General features: G+C 40.0%; 6 protein-coding genes across 8 annotated transcripts; 2 read left to right on the forward strand and 4 right to left on the reverse strand.

Annotated features, from left to right (window-relative positions):
* Nucleotides 1–4,538: 4,538 nt before the first annotated feature.
* Nucleotides 4,539–6,977, reverse strand: LOC110225434 (elongation factor 1-alpha 1-like). Of its 2 annotated transcripts, none has more exons than XM_021015180.1 (3): nucleotides 6,876–6,977; nucleotides 5,813–6,293; nucleotides 4,539–5,720 (listed from the first exon to the last, which is right to left on the reverse strand). In XM_021015180.1, the coding sequence occupies exons 2-3, from the start codon at nucleotides 6,272–6,274 to the stop codon at nucleotides 4,833–4,835; spliced, it is 1,350 nt and encodes a 449-aa protein (XP_020870839.1). In that variant the 5' UTR covers nucleotides 6,275–6,293; nucleotides 6,876–6,977; the 3' UTR covers nucleotides 4,539–4,832. The 2 variants fall into 2 exon arrangements, with proteins under 2 accessions (XP_020870839.1, XP_020870840.1); XM_021015181.1 differs by having other exon boundaries at nucleotides 6,860–6,878.
* A 206-nt stretch (nucleotides 6,978–7,183) lies between these two features.
* On the reverse strand, nucleotides 7,184–8,543 carry LOC9328487 (mediator of RNA polymerase II transcription subunit 22b). The gene is made up of 3 exons (XM_021015182.1): nucleotides 8,253–8,543; nucleotides 8,078–8,143; nucleotides 7,184–7,771 (listed from the first exon to the last, which is right to left on the reverse strand). Exons 1-3 carry the CDS (start codon nucleotides 8,424–8,426, stop codon nucleotides 7,541–7,543), a joined length of 471 nt encoding a protein of 156 aa, XP_020870841.1. The 5' UTR covers nucleotides 8,427–8,543; the 3' UTR covers nucleotides 7,184–7,540.
* A 7-nt stretch (nucleotides 8,544–8,550) lies between these two features.
* On the forward strand, nucleotides 8,551–10,459 carry LOC9328488 (protein disulfide-isomerase 5-1). Of its 2 annotated transcripts, none has more exons than XM_021015183.1 (5): nucleotides 8,551–8,634; nucleotides 9,060–9,233; nucleotides 9,618–9,676; nucleotides 9,765–9,940; nucleotides 10,029–10,459. In XM_021015183.1, exons 2-5 carry the CDS (start codon nucleotides 9,120–9,122, stop codon nucleotides 10,118–10,120), a joined length of 441 nt encoding a protein of 146 aa, XP_020870842.1. In that variant the 5' UTR covers nucleotides 8,551–8,634; nucleotides 9,060–9,119; the 3' UTR covers nucleotides 10,121–10,459. The 2 variants fall into 2 exon arrangements, with proteins under 2 accessions (XP_020870842.1, XP_020870844.1); XM_021015185.1 differs by lacking the exon at nucleotides 8,551–8,634 and adding an exon at nucleotides 8,650–8,861.
* A 128-nt stretch (nucleotides 10,460–10,587) lies between these two features.
* LOC9325740 lies at nucleotides 10,588–13,941 on the reverse strand. Its single transcript, XM_002892380.2, has 7 exons — nucleotides 13,640–13,941; nucleotides 13,345–13,400; nucleotides 12,349–13,247; nucleotides 11,994–12,192; nucleotides 11,595–11,792; nucleotides 11,143–11,516; nucleotides 10,588–11,031 (listed from the first exon to the last, which is right to left on the reverse strand). Exons 1-7 carry the CDS (start codon nucleotides 13,840–13,842, stop codon nucleotides 10,891–10,893), a joined length of 2,070 nt encoding a protein of 689 aa, XP_002892426.1. The 5' UTR covers nucleotides 13,843–13,941; the 3' UTR covers nucleotides 10,588–10,890.
* Nucleotides 13,942–14,233: 292 nt separating this feature from the next.
* On the reverse strand, nucleotides 14,234–16,084 carry LOC9328489. The gene is made up of 4 exons (XM_021014591.1): nucleotides 15,504–16,084; nucleotides 14,921–15,005; nucleotides 14,613–14,654; nucleotides 14,234–14,526 (listed from the first exon to the last, which is right to left on the reverse strand). The coding sequence occupies exons 1-4, from the start codon at nucleotides 15,924–15,926 to the stop codon at nucleotides 14,453–14,455; spliced, it is 624 nt and encodes a 207-aa protein (XP_020870250.1). The 5' UTR covers nucleotides 15,927–16,084; the 3' UTR covers nucleotides 14,234–14,452.
* A 130-nt stretch (nucleotides 16,085–16,214) lies between these two features.
* On the forward strand, nucleotides 16,215–17,173 carry LOC9328490. Its single transcript, XM_021014592.1, has one exon. The coding sequence runs from the start codon at nucleotides 16,332–16,334 to the stop codon at nucleotides 16,923–16,925; it is 594 nt and encodes a 197-aa protein (XP_020870251.1). The 5' UTR covers nucleotides 16,215–16,331; the 3' UTR covers nucleotides 16,926–17,173.
* The last annotated feature ends 341 nt before the right edge of the window (nucleotides 17,174–17,514 follow it).

Consider the following 17,514-nt stretch of genomic DNA (forward strand, 5'->3'; position numbering starts at 1 on the left):
ACTGACAGAGGAGGATACTCTGGTCGTGGAAACGGAGGCCAAAACAGAGGAGGTTATCGAGGCAAGAAAAACTACTCAACACAGGGAAGAGGTTTTTCTCAATAGTTTGGCCAGAGCAGTGGTAGAGGAAACTACTAAGATAATCGTCCGACCTGTCAAATCTGCGGGAAGTATGGACATCCGGCTTTCAAGTGCTACAAACGATTTGACCACTCCTTTCAAGTCGATAAAGCTTACCATGCTCTTCCTGCGATGAAAGTTTCTGACAGTCAGGAGTACTCTGACAATCCATGGTGTGCTGACTCAGCTGAAACTCATCACATCACCAACTCACCTCAGAATCTTCAAGCTTCACAACAGTATGATGGTCTTGAATCCGTAATGGTGGGTAACGGGATTTTTCTACCAATAACACACCTTGGATCCACAGTCATTCCAACGGTAACAAGTAATGGTAGTCTTCCTCTTAATGATGTACTTGTCTGTCCAGATATTGCTAAATCATTGCTCTCCGTATCCAAACTCACTGATGACTATCCATGCTCATTCACATTTGATTCACATACTGTGTATATTAAGAACAAGCAGACAAACCAAATTCTCAGTCAGGGCCGAAAACGTAATGGACTCTATCAATTGGATAATCCTCAGTTTCTGGTTCTCTATTCATCAAGACAACAGAGTGCAAGTGATGAAGTTTGGCACAGGCGCCTGGGGCATCCACATCATCAAGTTCTTCAGTATCTTTCTTCAATAAAGGCTATTTCTTTCAATAAGACTACTCAGTCAATGTGTGAATCTTGTCAGTAGGGAAAGACTTGCAAGCTTTCCTTCTCTAGCTCAAATTTTCAGTCTACTAGACCTTTAGAAAGAATACATTGTGATGTTTGGGGTCCTGCTCCTGTTGTTTCAGTTCAGGGTTTCAGATACTACGTTGTATTCATTGATAATTATTCAAGATTTTGCTGGTTTTATCCACTTAAACTCAAGTCTGAAGCTTTCTCTATGTTCAAACAGTTTCAACAAATGGCTGAAAATCAGTTTGGTAACAAAATATGTATTTTTCAGAGTGATGGTGGGGGTGAGTTTGTCAACACTCGATTCCTAAACCATCTTGCAGAATGTGGCATCAAGCAGTATGTTTCATGTCCTCACACGCCGCAACAGAACGGTCTCGCAGAAAGGAAGCATCGACATGTTGTTGAACTTGGTATGTCCATGTTGTTTCAGAGTAAGTTACCACAGAATCTCTGGGTAGAGGCATTTTTTACAGCAAATTATCTCATCAATCTTCTACCAACATCAGTTCATGAGAAGAGCATCAGTCCTTTTGAAAAATTAAGTGGTACTCGCCGGTCTATACATCATTAAGGGTCTTTGGAAGTGCTTGCTACCCTTATTTAAGGCCATATGCAGAGAAAAATACAAGGGGTATAGGTGTCTTCATCCACCAACAGGTAGGGTGTATATCAGTAGGCATGTCCTATTTGATGAACAAAGGTTTCCTTACTCTGATAGTTACAAGCATTTTTTACCAGCTGCAAACAGTCATCTTCTCTCAGCTTGGTACTCTGAGCAGCAGTCAGATGGTTCAGAGGATCAAGAAGCATCAATCAGACATGAAGAACAGGTTGTCTTGAGCCCACAGTCTGCAGTTCCCAATACAGTATCAGTGACTGCAGTTTCTTAAGAAGAGCAAGCACCAGTCAATGCTCACAGTGACAGCTCAAGTTCTGAAGAAGAAACTTTAGCCTCAGGAGATAACTCAGATCACAACTCAAATAAAGAACAGAATGTACAACCTGAAGCAATAAACACACATTCAATGGTAACAAGAGGAAAAGCAGGGATTCACAAGCCAAATCCTCGTTATGTTCTACTTGCTATTAAGGGAATCCCAATGGAACCAACAACAGTTGCGGCTGCCTTAGCTCATCCGGGTTGGAAAGCTGCAATGGGGGAAGAAATTGATACTTGCCATGATACAAATACTTGGAGTTTAGAGCCTGCTCCACCTGATGTCAATTTATTGGGATGCAGATGGATCTTTAAGACTAAGCTAAACGCTGATGGCACCTTAGACAAATTAAGAGCTAGATTGGTGGCCAAAGGATATGAACAAGAGGAAGGAGTCGATTTTCTGGAGACGTACAGCCCTGTAGTGAGAACTGCAACAGTAAGGGCAATTCTTCACTTGGTAGTGGTGGAAAGATGGGATATTAAACAACTAGACGTTAAAAACGCATTCTTACATGGAGATTTGTTTGAAACGATGTATATGAAACAACCTCCAGGGTTTGAAGATCCAATACATCCGTATTATGTATGCAAGCTTCATAAAGCAATCTACGGGCTAAAGCAGGTACCTCGTGCGTGGTTTGACAAGTTCAGCTCATATCTGATTGATTTTGGATTCAAATGCAGTACTAGTGATCCCTCTCTCTTTGTTTATCAGGAAAACAAGAGTATTCTTTTCTTATTATTATATGTTGACGATATGATTCTCACTGGGAATGATCAAACTCTGGTTGCTAGGCTGTTGAAAAAGGTCTCAATGAGAAGTTCAGAATGAAGGATATGGGACCTTTGAGTTACTTTTTAAGGGTTCAAGCTCTGTTTACTCCCACTGGACTCTTTTTAAATCAAGAGAAGTATGCAATGGACTTGTTGCAGACTGCAGGAATGCTAGACTGCGCTCCAATGCCCACACCATTACCTTTGCAACTTGATCGTGTGCCTCACCAACATGAGGTATTCACTGATCCTACGTATTTTCGGAGCTTGGCAGGTAAGTTACAGTACCTGACCATTACTCGTCCTGATATACAGTTTGCAGTAAACCTAGTCTGTCAGAAGATGCATCAACCAACAGTAGCAGATTTTCACCTGCTCAAAAGAGTATTGCGGTATCTAAAAGGAACAGTTCAAATGGGACTCTATCTTACATCAGAATCAGACTCAATCCTTAGAGCTTACTGCGACAGTGATTGGGCAGGCTGCAAAGAAACAAGGAGATCAACAAGAGGCGTTTGTACAATTCTGGGATCAAACATCATATCATGGTCAGCAAAAAGGCAGCCTACTGTTTCAAGATCATCAACAGAAGGAGAATATAGAGCTTTATCAGATACTGCTGCAGAATTAACATAGATTGCCTCATTGTTGAAAGAAGTTGGAGCACCACAACACAAGCCTCAAGAAATTTATTGTGACAACCTCTCCGTTGTTCATCTCACAGCTAATCCGGTTCTGCATCCCAAGTCCAAGCACTTTGCAACGCATTACCACTATGCTCGAGAACAAGTTGCTATGGGTACTCTGATCGTCAAACACATTCCAGCACACCTGCAATTAGCAGACATTTTCACAAAGTCATTGCCACATGCCAGCTTCTTTTCTCCCAGGTTCAAACTCGGTGTGGATTATCCTCCCACCTCGAGTTTGCGGGGGGGTATTGACATTATAAGGCCAGAGCCCACCAACAGAGCCCATGAGAAGAATGCCCAACAAGACAAGCCCAAGAAACAAGCTCACTGTGCAACGACTATCTCAGTCAAAAGCAAAAGCAACGCATACAAAATGTGTGAGAAGAGTACGGCAACACCACCTCATCAAATCCAGCTCTCAAACAGATTTGGAGCGTTATCAGATTATGAGTCATGAGCTGTCACTGACAGGTGTCAAGACTATCCACATTGTCTCTAGATTGTTCTTTTAGTCTCTATAAATACACTCTATGTATCAATGACATAATAAAGCAATAAGAATGCAGTTTTAAAGTTATCAAAGTTTCTCCATTGTTGTTATCGCTTTCAAAAGGATGACTTAGTGATTCTCCGAGCTAATATGAGTTGTTTTTGGCAAGAAGTGGAACATAAAGTCGAGTTAGAAAAAGAAAAAAAAAAGTCGAGTTAGAATACGTATCAATATTGTAGGACTATATATGGACAACACATTAAGAAAAAAAAAATACTCTTAGATTGACGCACCACACACAACTCCTCTTGATCTTAAAGGTCTTTAGTGAATGGAACAAACCAATGTAGCATAACTGGATAGCCATATGGGAGATATATATCAATGCCTTGTATGTTTGTATACCTTGTAAATCCCTCAACTTCTCCTACACATTTTCCTTGATAAATATCTCCAAGAAAATTCAATGAGATCAATAAATATTATTGCTTTATATTTAGAAATCGTTACCGCTGATTAATTCTAATATATCGATCCGCTGTTTAATTATAATAAATCGCTTATGGTCTAGTAGTTGTTTTAGTTTTGTTCCAACTCTTTTGTAAATTTTCTTTTCTATTCTAATGGTGTAAAAGATCGCCCATTCGTTAAAATACGAAAGGAATTACTCATCATGTGAATATTAGGGGACAAATAGAAGGAAGAATATGTTTTACATTCAATGCCGAGTTCTTTATACGATAAAAGGTTTCATTATGGGATTGAGAAATCATAACACTTCATCAAAGTGTTTCAATAAATTTAATTGAAAGCGAGAAGAGAGGTTAAAAATTCAAAAACGATTTATGCAACAGGAGAAAAATTGGCTAGATAAGAAGATAATAACCGCAGTGACAATATTCATAAAATAAAATTCCAAAAAAAGTTCACAATGAGAAAACAAATAAAAAGCAAAAACAAGGAAGCATGTTTGCTTAGCTCCGCCACCTCCGATCAAGAACCCAATTACGAGAACAACGCTCTGATGGGGAAATAACGAAACAGGAACACAGACAAGCGACCAGATACCAAACTAGTGTAAAAAAACTAACATTGTCCTTTGATTCACCTGCGGAAGATAGGTTTTTGAAGATGGTTCACTTCGCACCCTTCTTGACGGCAGCCTTGGTAACCTTGGCTCCGGTTGGGTCCTTCTTGTCCACGCTCTTGATGACACCGACTGCAACAGTCTGCCTCATGTCCCTCACGGCAAAACGTCCAAGGGGTGGGTACTCAGAGAAGGTCTCCACAACCATGGGCTTGGTCGGAGTCATCTTCACCATACCAGCATCACCATTCTTCAAGAATTTGGGCTCCTTCTCAATCTCCTTACCAGAACGCCTGTCAATCTTGGTCAAGATCTCAGAGAACTTGACTGCAATGTGTGAGGTGTGGCAATCGAGGACTGGGGCGTAACCGTTACCAATCTGACCAGGGTGGTTCATGATGATGACCTGGGAGGTGAAGTTGGCTGCTCCCTTGGCAGGGTCATCCTTTGAGTTGGAGGCGACGTACCCTCTCTTAAGATCCTTCACGGCAACATTCTTAACATTGAACCCAACATTGTCACCGGGAAGTGCCTCAAGAAGAGACTCGTGGTGCATCTCAACAGACTTGACCTCAGTGGTCAACCCTGTGGGAGCAAAGGTCACGACCATACCAGGCTTGATCATACCAGTCTCAACACGTCCCACTGGCACCGTTCCAATACCACCAATCTTGTAGACATCCTGAAGTGGGAGACGAAGGGGCTTGTCTGATGGCCTCTTGGGCTCGTTGATCTGGTCAAGAGCCTCAAGGAGAGTTGGTCCCTTGTACCAGTCAAGGTTGGTGGACCTCTCAATCATGTTGTCTCCCTCGAATCCAGAGATGGGCACAAACGGGATTTTGTCGGGGTTGTAACCAACCTTCTTCAAGTAGGAAGACACCTCCTTGATGATTTCATCGTACCTGGCCTTGGAGTACCTGGGGGTGGTGGCATCCATCTACAAACAACATGCCAATTAATGAGACTAGTGAACATAACCGATAAAAAAGAAGCAAATATCACAACTGAACAGATAAAAGATGTGGTTACCTTGTTACAACAGCAGATCATTTGCTTGACACCAAGGGTGAAAGCAAGGAGAGCATGCTCACGGGTCTGACCATCCTTGGAGATACCAGCCTCAAAACCACCAGTGGTGGAGTCAATGATAAGGACAGCACAATCGGCCTGAGAGGTACCAGTGATCATGTTCTTGATGAAATCACGATGGCCAGGAGCATCAATGACAGTGCAGTAGTACTTGGTGGTCTCGAACTTCCAGAGAGCAATGTCAATGGTGATACCACGCTCTCTCTCAGCCTTAAGTTTGTCCAAAACCCATGCGTACTTGAAAGACCTCTTGTTCATCTCAGCAGCCTCCTTCTCGAACCTCTCAATGACACGCTTGTCAATACCTCCCAACTTGTAGATCAAGTGTCCAGTGGTGGTCGATTTACCAGAATCGACGTGGCCAATGACCACAATGTTGATGTGAAACTTCTCTTTACCCATGGTTACTTGTCAAGTAAATCTGCAAAAAAAAAATAATGAATCAATATAAAACAGCAGACATATATACAATCACGTTTCTAATATCTATCATTGTAAAAAGCCGCTATCGGAGTCGAACCGATTTCTACCACAAAGTTTGTGGTGCTCTAACCTCTGAGCTAAGCGAGCTAAACCAAAGTAATTTAAGGAGAGCAATAGCAAACAATCCTAGAGTTTCCACAACTTGGTATCAAGAAGAAGAAACAATGGATTTGTTATGCTGCTCCCGAATTACCCAATCACAAATCAATCAACAAATAAGATCACATGAATCTAGTTAACTCAGATCCAATAAACAATAAAACGATCCCAGAACAAGATAGATCCGATGATCGAGAAAATAGTTTATAATTAGCTTTCATGAAAAAAGATTGATTGATTGATCTCCTAAATTGATAAAACTCTAAACCACGGATCAGAAATTCAAAGCGATCTATCAAACAAAGAGCAACGAATACAAGAGATACATGTAAAGAAGAATCAAACTGAGAGAACAACAGACATGCGAGAAGGAACAACGAATCAGTAAAAGAGAAAGAAACATACTCAAGAAAAGGCTTACCTCAGAGATATCGCAGGCAAGTTAAGCGGCTAGGGTGACGAAGAATGAAGTAAGGAATAAGCTATGATGGGGGATTCGAGATTATTTATAGTGGTGAATCGAAAGAAAAATAAGTTAGGGTTTAACATATTACGTTTCAGAAATTACAAACATGCCCCTGTCCCGCCGACTATCTCTTTTTTGGGCCCTGAGGGGTTTCATAAAAGTCCACTAATTTTAGTTTTATAAGTCGACCTAAAATTTGAATTTGATTGTTCGATCCAAAGTGGAATTCACTTCACATTTAAACCAAAAATAACTCAAAATTATGTTCAAAACGAATTTATTAGATCAAAATGGTTTTACTTTGAGGATATACTTTTGCAGGTAGAGATTGAAATTTCACATAATGATAGAACAAGAGAAAATCACTAATGATTGATGAAAACATCAAACTGGAACATTTAAGACCACAAGTAACAGACTAGACATATTAGAGAATCGATGAAAGCAAGTATCAAGTATGGTAGACGAAATGTGATCAACGGGGAAAGGATTGTCCAAAACGTTGTCCATGACTCTAAACTGCATATCCTCCGATGGCTTCTAATGCCGCTTCCTCTGGTTTATGAACCAACTGTTTATCTGTTTCTGCTCCACCACCAGACTACTGGCTCCAGCCATTTCTATATCAGAGTCAATCTCTGAGCAGAAGAGTAATAGTGAGACTTGAGCTCTTTAAGACTGGCAGATGCATCATCAGCTATTCTAGCCAACAATCCATTTGTCTTCTCGGCCTCTTGATCAAACTCTTCTATTCTTTGTTCTACATGATCGTTTAGCGATGCAAATCCTGAAAAAATGGCTGTCTGCTTCAGTTCCGATACGAGTTTCAAAAGAGAATCAGCTGCTTGAACCTGCCACATCATTGTTGAGGAACTAAGTAAACAAACACAACAAGGGAATAATCTTAGCAGAAGAAATCCAGTTGAAACAATAGTAATACAACACTTGAGAGACTCATTAGTGAAAATGTTTCAGAGATTCAAGCATTACAGATTTATCCACATTTGTAGCCCTAACCCCTGAAACCCAGATTCTATGTAAAATTCCCTAATCCATATGCATTTGTCTATGAGAGCCCAAATGATTTCCTAAATTCTGATTTGCATGAGCCTATAAAGAAATCATTTGTATGGGATGGATTGAAGTAATCATTTTACCAGTCTAGAAGCTCGCATCTCCATCATGTAAGCTTCCTGCGAGTTCTTCACCGGTGGATCACTCACCTAACGAAACCAAAACATGTTTCGCCTCAATAAACACTACTAATCTTAAAGAGACTCTACATTTTCTGATAAATCCTAATTTTTAAAACCGGAAATAAACCAGACTTACCCTTGAAACATTGACGATTTGCGTGAAGTTATCGACGACAGATGTGATGTCAGTCTCTACTCTCTGCAACAACGCCTTTTGCTTCTGTAAAGCCGCCGCGGCGGCGGCAGCCGTTGGGCCACTTCCTCCACCGGATCCGGCCATTCCGCCACCAGAACCACCGCCTTTGTTCATTACTGTCGCTGGTCTTTGCAGAGAAAACGAAGAAAAGTAAGTAAGATGGCTATGGGAAGAGGAAGAAGACTAAGCGTGAAATTAGTATTGGGCCTAAAGTATATTGGGCTTATAAGTTAGTGTTGAAGTTATTATTACTGAACTTTCTAAAAACCGAACATGCTTTGACATTCCTCTCTTTCTTCTGCTCGGTATTGGTGTTGCAGAGGTGAGCGATTCAGACACATCTAAGATTTCATCTCCCTACTCTTCTATCTGATCCCTTTAATGAACCTTCGGTTCTTTCGTCTTAGTTTTAGATCAGAAGAGTAGATCGTTTCTCTTTGGAATGTTTTCTGAACCAAATCCGAATTTCGATGATAAATTGTCCCTTGTAATTGGTTTTCTGGGAGAAATTATCTGTTTTGCTAGCAATTGATTAGTAAACCCTCAAAGGTTTTGAAAGTTTCATTCTTTTTTAAAGTCTTTCATTAAACTCGGGTTTGCAACATCAAATCTGGTTCATTGTTATTTGTTAATCTTATTAGCTTAGATTTTACAACAGAGGGGTGTTTCTTAATCTCCGTATTAATGCACTGTGCTTTGTATTTTATTTTTTGGAAATAGTGTGGTTAAATGCAATTTATCTTACAGTTGCGAATTTGGAAGACAAGTTCCAGGACTGGTGAACTATAATAATTTGGGTTTGCTACGATGACGCTCGGTGCTCGGCTTATTGCTCCCATGATTATACTTCTCCTTTTTGTACCGATTGAATTAGTTAAAGCGGAAGTCATTACACTGACACCAGAAACCTTTTCTGACAAGGTAAGCCCTTTTTTTGCTATATCCCTATTCCCTAGAGTAGCGCAGTTTGTTTGCTCATAAGTGTATTTTCTGATCTATTTAAGTAGGGAGACTCACATCTCAGCTAACTTAAGACTATCTACCAGGGATTTAAATGTGTTAGGCGATCTTTCTGGCTATACATACTCTCTATATGGAGCATTCTCAGATTATTGTACTTCTCACATATCCCAGTTCCCTACCAATTCAGCATTACGCTTTAGTCTTGTTTTAGATTAATTTGTAAAGGCTCTTTCGAATAACAAAGCTCAACTTCAGAATGGTTGCATCTCTTGGTGTATCGTGAACAGTCTTAGTTCAGACACAATAACATGTTTACTCTCTCCATGTTTATTGTTGGTTCAGATTAAGGAGAAAGATACTGCGTGGTTTGTAAAGTTTTGTGTTCCTTGGTGTAAACACTGGTTAGTGTCCTTGTTTCATGAAAATACGTAACTCATAGCAGTTTTGGCTTGTTTGTCACTTGCTGATTAAAATGGATCTGAGTGTCAGCAAGAAATTGGGGAATTTGTGGGAAGAATTGGGAAAAGCAATGGAGGGAGACGATGAAATTGAAATTGGTGAAGTAGACTGTGGTACTAGCAGAGCTGTTTGCACCAAAGTTGAAATTCACTCATATCCAACATTTATGCTATTTTACAATGGAGAAGAAGTTTCAAAATATAAAGGTAAACTTGCTTAGTCACTCACCACCACATGCGTAGTTGAGTAATACTATAAGTGATCTTTTTTTCATTCCTGCATTTATAATCTCAGGGAAAAGAGACGTTGAATCGCTTAAGGCGTTTGTTATAGAGGAAACTGAAAAGGCAGCAGAAAAAGCGCAGCTTGAAGACAAGGAACTGTGATACAACTAGTCAGTGATTATTAGAACCTGATACATTATTCCCTTTGGTTTTCAGTTTGCCTATGCAGTTGTGTGACTCTTACTGTTAGTTAGATAGGCATGGCTTCAAAATTCGATATCCAGCACGATGGACGAACATCTTTGGCTTTAAAGGTTTTTTCACACCACTGTTTTCTAAGATTTTCAGTTTCCATTTTATCTACAGTCAGATAAGCAAAGGCAGAAGAAGTGCACTTAGTCGAGATTTCTTACAAGTTTGTGTTGTATGTTCGTTTTAAGAGCAGCTGCAGACAAAAGTTCTTGCTTTGAAATTTCATATTCAGTTGATTGTCAGTACTAATATGCATTAGTAACCTTGAGAAAGAGACAGAGTAATGCTAACTTTAACTGTCTTTTGAGAAGTGAACAAAACATGATTCTACTGTTGCTTCTGTTCCCACTTCCCATCCCATTATTAATGTAGATAGAGAGAGAGTAACAGAGACTCATTCAACTTCATGATCTGCAAACAAAATTATCAATTTTGATTCTTTTCTGATGAATACATCTTTGGTGTTATATTGTCCACCATCTGAATTTTAGAGTGGTTAAAAAAAAAAAGCATCCTCGATATGTACTTATCACAAGAATAAGTAGCTACCCAAAGAGAACTAATCTCACACTTACCAAAAAAAAAGAGAACTAATCTCACTACTTCCGTCTAAAAATGGCAAAATGAAGATGACATTTCCTAACAATGCATCTCCACTATCTCAAGCAAATCCAGCTTCCTTAATCGTCAGTATCCGAATCAACAACTTGGAGGATGTTAAGTGCTGAAGAACCCAGATTCATCCCACGAACAACACCTCCGTATCCCACCTTGATTCTGTGGCATATCAACAACATAGAGTCCCATAGTGCTGTTCTTCCCTGTTCCATTTCCAGTACAAGTTCATCACAAACCAAAATCCCTTTTTACATCCTCTGGATATGTAAACTGTTCCATGAATATTATAAAAATGAACTTAAATTCATCATTACCTGAAGAGTAAACTGCACTTTCTTATCCCAGTACAAGGCAAATGTGGGTGGGCTTTGCTTGTCTACCGCAAGCACACATGCACCAGGATGTAGTGTCGAAGGTACACCCGATACCACAGCAATGTACTTCTCTGGGAATCTCTCTTTTGGAGGCAAAACCCCTAAGAATAAAGGGTTCTTGCTTGCCTGAGTCCCTGTGTAAGAGCTAGGGTCCAAATGCAACATCCACTTTGGGTGTTCCAAGAAGGCACAAAACAAGTACAGAAGCAGATGAGAATCGGTTGGAGGCTCCAGGCTCCATTTCTTGTTTCTCTCACGAGTATCTGCCCTTCCATTGTATTCGTAGTTCTTCACACAAGTTCCTTCCGCGAGTGCTGCCAAAAGCCAAGAGTTATAAGACTCACGATTAATCGAATAAAATTTGAATTTGGATTTTTTTTAATGTTTGATACCTCGGATTCTTTGCACTGTGTAATCTGCTGGAATACTGCTGCGTGGAAGTAGGCCCTTAACCCACTCTCCTTTCATTAAGCCCTGAAGCCTCCGATGTTCACTTATAGCATCAACACATTCCTGCATGACAGGGATTAGTGCCGCTTGCTGTTGTTGTTGCTGTTGCTGAAACTGCTGGTTCTCTGTACGCAGCTTTTCTGCAGATGCCAGAAGAAAGAATCAGCAACTATATGAAGACCCAAACATTTAGCAACAACACATAAATTGACATGATATCATTATATCTCTCAGATATCCAATCGATTACAACATTCTTAAATTCAGTAATTTTATTGAGAAACATCAAATCTTAAGTTGATAGCATTATTTACAGTAGAAGCTGTAGAAATGCTACTTACGCATGGAAGCATCAATAGCCTGTACAAGATTAGCGCGTAATTGATGAAGAAGAGCATCTTCATCGAGAGAGTAAGATGGCTGCCACCCCTTCGTTCGATCAACCGGTAAGGCAGTTGTAGCGGTTCCATTTGTTGGCAAATCACTTCCAACTTGACTAACTGTGACATTAACACCTAGCTTTGATGCCGTTTGCATTACCTACACAAATGACAAAGTTTAAATTCTCCTTCACAGCAACATAGGGAAACAAGAAATTCTCCTTCTGCCTCTGATTCAGATGTGGTTATCAACTCATTCATCAGCAGACAAGTATAGGAAGACCCGTGTGATTTAGAAAGGACTCCAGAAACAAACCTGAATATGACTGGTTTCAACCTTGTTAAGCAGAGGTGTGAGCAACACGGAGGAACACCATTGCCTTAGTCGGTCACGCCAGTCTTCTATCTGAGGATAGACACCTAGATGAATAAAACCTTCGATAGCACCTTCTAAGGACATTGGATTGGGGAAATCACCCTCTCCTTTCTTTGGGGGAGTCGTAAATTTCTGAGCACCAGGAGACATCCTGACAGGTCTTAGTGGTGTACTCTGTAGTCCCAGATGCACCAGTTGAACACCAACTGTACTCGGGCTAGCCATGGCGAAACTCCCAACTGTTGGTGGAGGCGTACGCATCTTCCCAGCCGACTCAGTGATTGGCTCATCTATTTCAGCCAAAAGCTGCTCAAGCTGCTCCTCGGTAGCTATGTCTTTTGTAGAACTTCGTCTACCAGACCAAGGACTAGAAACAGCCTTATCCTGACCAGAAGAAGCATGATTAGAAGAAACTGGTGAGCTAGAAGGGACAAGATACATAGACGGTGAACCCATTTGTTTTGAGGGAGTGCTAAACGAACTAATCTGGTTTCCTGTACGGGAATTCAGCTTATCACCACCACCAGAAGACTTATGAGCTGAACCAGTAAGAGTTAGATGATGTATTGGGACAAGCGGCTCCAATGACTGTGAAGGTTTCGATGCAGGACGACTGTTTGGAAAATCTGATACATTCTGGTCAGCTTTTTTCTTTATCCCAAGAAGTTCAAGCTGACGATTTGATAGAGAAAACTGATCTTTGGTTTCTTTAGAGGAAGATTTAGTTTCTCCTCGGGCAGCAAACTTTGCTCTGTGCAGAGATATGCCTTTGGACAAAGCCATCATTGCTCCAATACAAAACAAAGTCACCAGCCCCTGCCACGCCTTTACAGTGACATCTGAACCACAAGGTAAGATCTTAGAGATATTAAGAAACTTAAAAAAAAAAACACAAAAGGTTAAAAAGGAAATCTCTCAGGAAAAAATGCAACTCACAAGCTGCCTCTTGGGATATTTTCCCGAATGTTAAAGCATTGGTCAACCATTTCTCCCTGCAACATAAGATAAAACAAGCAAATGATTATCATGATAGATGTTATCAGATTGAGCAATCCTAAATCACAGAGAAAGCAAACTAGAAAGAAAATACACTAAAGAATCAAGTCGGGATTTTCTCGCTAGCCAGAAGGCCCAGAACTATTCCAAATCCTAGGCAAAAACTTAATGTAAATACTCTAACAGTGCAACCAAGGAGGCAATGTACGAAGCTAAAGCTATTGCTGGCACGTACCCGGCCATGAAGGAGATGAGAGAGAAAGCGGAAGCGGTAGAGAGCAAGAATATGAATAGAAGAACGGATTTCGAGGGACGGAGGCTGTTGGCGGTGGAAGCGGCGGCGAGAGCAGGGTTCCGGTACACAGAGAACTTGGATGGCTTCGGAGAATGGGACGAACCTTGGGTGGAGTTAATTTTACTCCTCGCATCGGAATCCATAGCAGGAAAACGATTTCTCGAACAAACCAAAGAGGAGGAAAAGGGTTTTAGGGCCCGGCTGAGAGCTGCTCTCAGTCGTTGTTGTTGTGGACCCACCTTAATTTTATTTTTATCCATCATATAAGGACTTGCTTATTTGAATTATTTATTTTTTACCCCCAAATTCTTATTTGAATTTTTCCGGACAAAATTCTCAACAGATTTTTTATTTATTTATTTATGTATAAATCAAACTTTAAGAATTTTAGAATGTGTAAAAAGAAAAGAAAATGTGTAAAATTTTAATTGGTTGAAAACAAGCTAAGGGACATAATTGGTTTAGAAGACTGTTTTTTAATTTTGATTTTTGGCTTGTTTTACTAATATTATTTAATTTGATTTGTAAGAATAATTGGGAAAGTACAATATTAGAATTCCGACAACTCTTACAAATTTGATGAAGTTGTAACAAGAACAACAAAAAAAAGTATACATTCTAGAAATCAAATATGTGCAATCTCATAAGGGGTTAATTAGAAAGTTGAAGAATTGGGCAGATGGAACCTATAAACCAGGACAGGGACACAAAGTTTCACCCAAACGGTTCAATTCGATTCCAACTAGATATATTTCAGCCTGCATCTGTCATGCCTCTTTCCCATTCCTCCAACGCGGCCTCTGCTTTAAGTTTCTCGGGAACACTATCTGCATTCGAGATTTTACACGTATTAAATTGCTGTTAGCAACCCCAAGAAACTCAAATAATGAACACTTCAGAGGATAACAAGTACCCGCAAGGAACTCGTATCTCTCGTCGTTACTCACTACGGATGCTGCCAAAGAGTAGAAAAAACGGTGTCATCTATCATGTTAGGACTGCCAAAAATCTTGCAAGTGATAAGAACGGATTAGCTCATTATCTAAGACCAAAGACTACTGGCCCTTGTGCAGAAGCCAGGAACCCTAAATGGAAACCATATGCCTCGAAACAATCAGCGCATCAGCATGAGATTTTTGACATGGAATTCGGTGTTGAGGTTAACATCTTCATTAGTTCAGATTCCAGATATAGGCAAATAGGGACGAGGTTAGAGCTTACAGAGGTGTTTATAGTGGATGAATTTCTTTTTGTCCTGGACGGAACTATCATAAGCTTCTTCAGAAAACCGCTTAATGAACATCTCCTTCAATTACAAAAACCAGTTAAATCTAATGTAAACGCAATGAACATCGATTGCGAACAACACAACATGAAATCAAAAGGGAGGAAAAACAATGCCAAGTTCCAATACAGGAAAATTAAACATTCATCTCAAGAATCTTTGAAGTTCTGATCTACAAGATACCGGATAATCCAAATCACAATCATCAGGTAAGCTTTCACAATATGAGCCTAAATCATACAAGGACTTGCTTATGGGTTTGGTGTCTACAAGTTCTGGATGTAAAAGCTAAACCAATGACAATCAAGCAGTAACCTCCGTTTTCATCAAAACACATGGAGATGAAGCAATAATTTCAATCTCCAGATTAATTTAACTAAAAAATCTCGTTCCTGTAGCAATTTGCGAGATTATAATGCCCATTAACACTGGTTAGCAATTGATACTCCCAAATTCATCAAAACTTATGTGAAATCAAGTTCCTCAAGCTATATCTATGTCAATACTATCAATTGGTACCGTGGCTTTGTTGACAAGAAATACAGCATCCTGCATAATCTGTGGAGCGGAATTGTCGATTCTCATGATCCGCCGAATCCGATTCATCGGAAACTTAAACATCTTAGCATCTTCCACACCTCCGTCGTCCTCTTCCCGATTTTTACTCGTCTTCGTCGGAACTCCTCCACTCTTTCCGTTACGGCCTTTGCTCACGACGCCATTACTTTTCTTCGCCGCATCACCTCTTATTGCTTCTTCCACAGAGTCACTGCTCGAAGATTCTGAGATCTCGTGAATCTCCGGCACCTTCTTCACAATGTTGACCTTATTCGTCGCCTTCCTCGCTTTGGAACCGGAGCTGCGTGTATTCCGGCCACCAGCTTTATTGACGACGGCATCGCTCCTCGCCTTCTTCTCCTTGGGTTTCTTTGACGACACCATTAATTTTCCAGAACTACAGTGTGTTGTTTCACCCTTTCGCCTGAATAAATCGATGGATATTTACATGGGCTTATATATTTGAGCCTTTTAGGCCCATTTATCATAAATAGTACAGGCCCAGAGGAATGAGGAGGCATGATGACGACTATTTGAAATTAAATTACTCACATGCACCTCGCAAAACATTGTACAGTTATGGAGAAAATAAATTATGGTAAATGTTTTTGGGATAAGATAATGTTTTAATGCAAAGCCCCCCAAAAAACATTATCTTCTTTCCGACATAATCTAAAGAGATTTTTGGGATTAGATAAGGAAGAATGGGTAATGTTAGCACGTATGAGACAGAAGAGGTGTCCGCAAACTGGAACCACCACGTGTTATCAACAACACGTGTGAGTCTCCATGAACTCTCTCTGCAATATTAAACGTGGCCTTGTTCGTGTCTTCTTAAATTTCTCCAATCGCTCTATTAATAAGAGAAGACGAGTTTTACTTTCGATATACATACTGTCTTTAACTATTCCGACACAACCAAAGCTTGTGAAAACGTTGTCGTTTGTAATGGCTGTTGTAGAAGAACCGATACTTTCAAGATTGGATCGTATTGATTTCATGGTGAGGAAGCTAGAGGAGATGAAAGGAAGCTCGCCGAGAAGCTCGAGCCCATCGACTCCATCTAGTGGGACTCAGCCATCGTCAATGGATATGTCGTCACCGAGGAGCATAGGGAAGGTACAGTGCCGTTCGATGGAACAAGTCATGGAGGAGACTGAGAGGAAAGGAACTTTGCTAGAAAGACTTAATAATGTAGAGGAGCAAGTTCTTAAGCTGTGTTCACAGTTTGAGGAAGAGGTTGAAGAAGAGAGGAAGAGAGAAGATAAGACGGATAAGGAGAAGAAGACGCCGAAGAAGAAGAAGGGGTTGAGGAAGCTAGTTGATAAAGTTGTTGGATCTTCTTCTCCGACTAATATCCATTCCAAGAGCTGGCGTTGTTGAGCCAATTGTAGTATTTTATTACCTTATCGATGTATACTTCAACGTACCACGTTTAAATTAAAGCTTCTCTTCCTTTTTTTTTTCTTTGTTGAAGCGCTTGTGAAAAATTAATCATCTAGGTTAATTTTGTTGAAGTTTTTGTTTGTTTAGTGTGAACTTTTTTCAATGAAACAATGGATTTTAGAAGGAAGAACAAGTACATATGTAAACGGTTAAAGAAAATGAAGATGGTGAGTGATCCATTTCCATAAACGTACCGACAATTTCTCAGCGAAGACTAAAAAGTTAAAAACCCAAGGTTTTGTGTAGAATAGAACGTTTTTGTTTTTGTTTTCCGGTTTTCCTTGCTTCCCGATCAAATTGTGGTGTCAAGATTTTGATCTAAAAATCAGAGTGTCATCATCGGATCATGACACTGATTTTCCGACACTTTCAACGTATTTTTTTTGGGTGTCTAAAGAGAAGAGATTTTATCATTTTCTTATCAAAAAATGTTATAAAAAGGTTAACAAATCTCACCTTGTGTTGTCCATGTTTACATAAATTTGTAAAGAAAATTAAAGAACAAGAAATATGTAAAGGTTTTCTC

This window comes from Arabidopsis lyrata, assembly GCF_000004255.2.
Source record: "Arabidopsis lyrata subsp. lyrata unplaced genomic scaffold ARALYscaffold_1, whole genome shotgun sequence".
NCBI classification, from domain to species: domain Eukaryota; kingdom Viridiplantae; phylum Streptophyta; class Magnoliopsida; order Brassicales; family Brassicaceae; genus Arabidopsis; species Arabidopsis lyrata.

Bases quoted from the DNA above. Each gene is read 5' to 3' on its own strand.
- LOC9325740 (XM_002892380.2), bottom strand. From the start codon at position 13,842: ATGGATTCCGATGCGAGGAGTAAAATTAACTCCACCCAAGGTTCGTCC. The intron at 12,193-12,348 runs GTTTGTTTCTGG...TCATTTGTGTAG, and splicing joins TTGAAACCAGTCATATTCAG to GTAATGCAAACGGCATCAAA. The intron at 11,517-11,594 runs GTATCAAACATT...GGCTTTTGGCAG, and splicing joins CACAGTGCAAAGAATCCGAG to CACTCGCGGAAGGAACTTGT.
- LOC9328487 (XM_021015182.1), bottom strand. From the start codon at position 8,426: ATGAACAAAGGCGGTGGTTCTGGTGGCGGAATGGCCGGATCCGGTGGA. The intron at 8,144-8,252 runs GTAAGTCTGGTT...TGGTTTCGTTAG, and splicing joins AAATCGTCAATGTTTCAAGG to GTGAGTGATCCACCGGTGAA. The intron at 7,772-8,077 runs GTAAAATGATTA...ATGATGTGGCAG, and splicing joins AGATGCGAGCTTCTAGACTG to GTTCAAGCAGCTGATTCTCT.
- LOC110225434 (XM_021015180.1), bottom strand. From the start codon at position 6,274: ATGGGTAAAGAGAAGTTTCACATCAACATTGTGGTCATTGGCCACGTC. The intron at 5,721-5,812 runs GTAACCACATCT...TGTTGTTTGTAG, and splicing joins TGATCTGCTGTTGTAACAAG to ATGGATGCCACCACCCCCAG.
- LOC9328488 (XM_021015183.1), top strand. From the start codon at position 9,120: ATGACGCTCGGTGCTCGGCTTATTGCTCCCATGATTATACTTCTCCTT. The intron at 9,677-9,764 runs GTTAGTGTCCTT...TCTGAGTGTCAG, and splicing joins GTTCCTTGGTGTAAACACTG to CAAGAAATTGGGGAATTTGT. The intron at 9,941-10,028 runs GTAAACTTGCTT...TTATAATCTCAG, and splicing joins AGAAGTTTCAAAATATAAAG to GGAAAAGAGACGTTGAATCG.
- LOC9328490 (XM_021014592.1), top strand. From the start codon at position 16,332: ATGAACTCTCTCTGCAATATTAAACGTGGCCTTGTTCGTGTCTTCTTA.
- LOC9328489 (XM_021014591.1), bottom strand. From the start codon at position 15,926: ATGGTGTCGTCAAAGAAACCCAAGGAGAAGAAGGCGAGGAGCGATGCC. The intron at 15,006-15,503 runs GTACCAATTGAT...TTGTAATTGAAG, and splicing joins TTCTTGTCAACAAAGCCACG to GAGATGTTCATTAAGCGGTT. The intron at 14,527-14,612 runs GTACTTGTTATC...TCTCGAATGCAG, and splicing joins GAGATACGAGTTCCTTGCGG to ATAGTGTTCCCGAGAAACTT.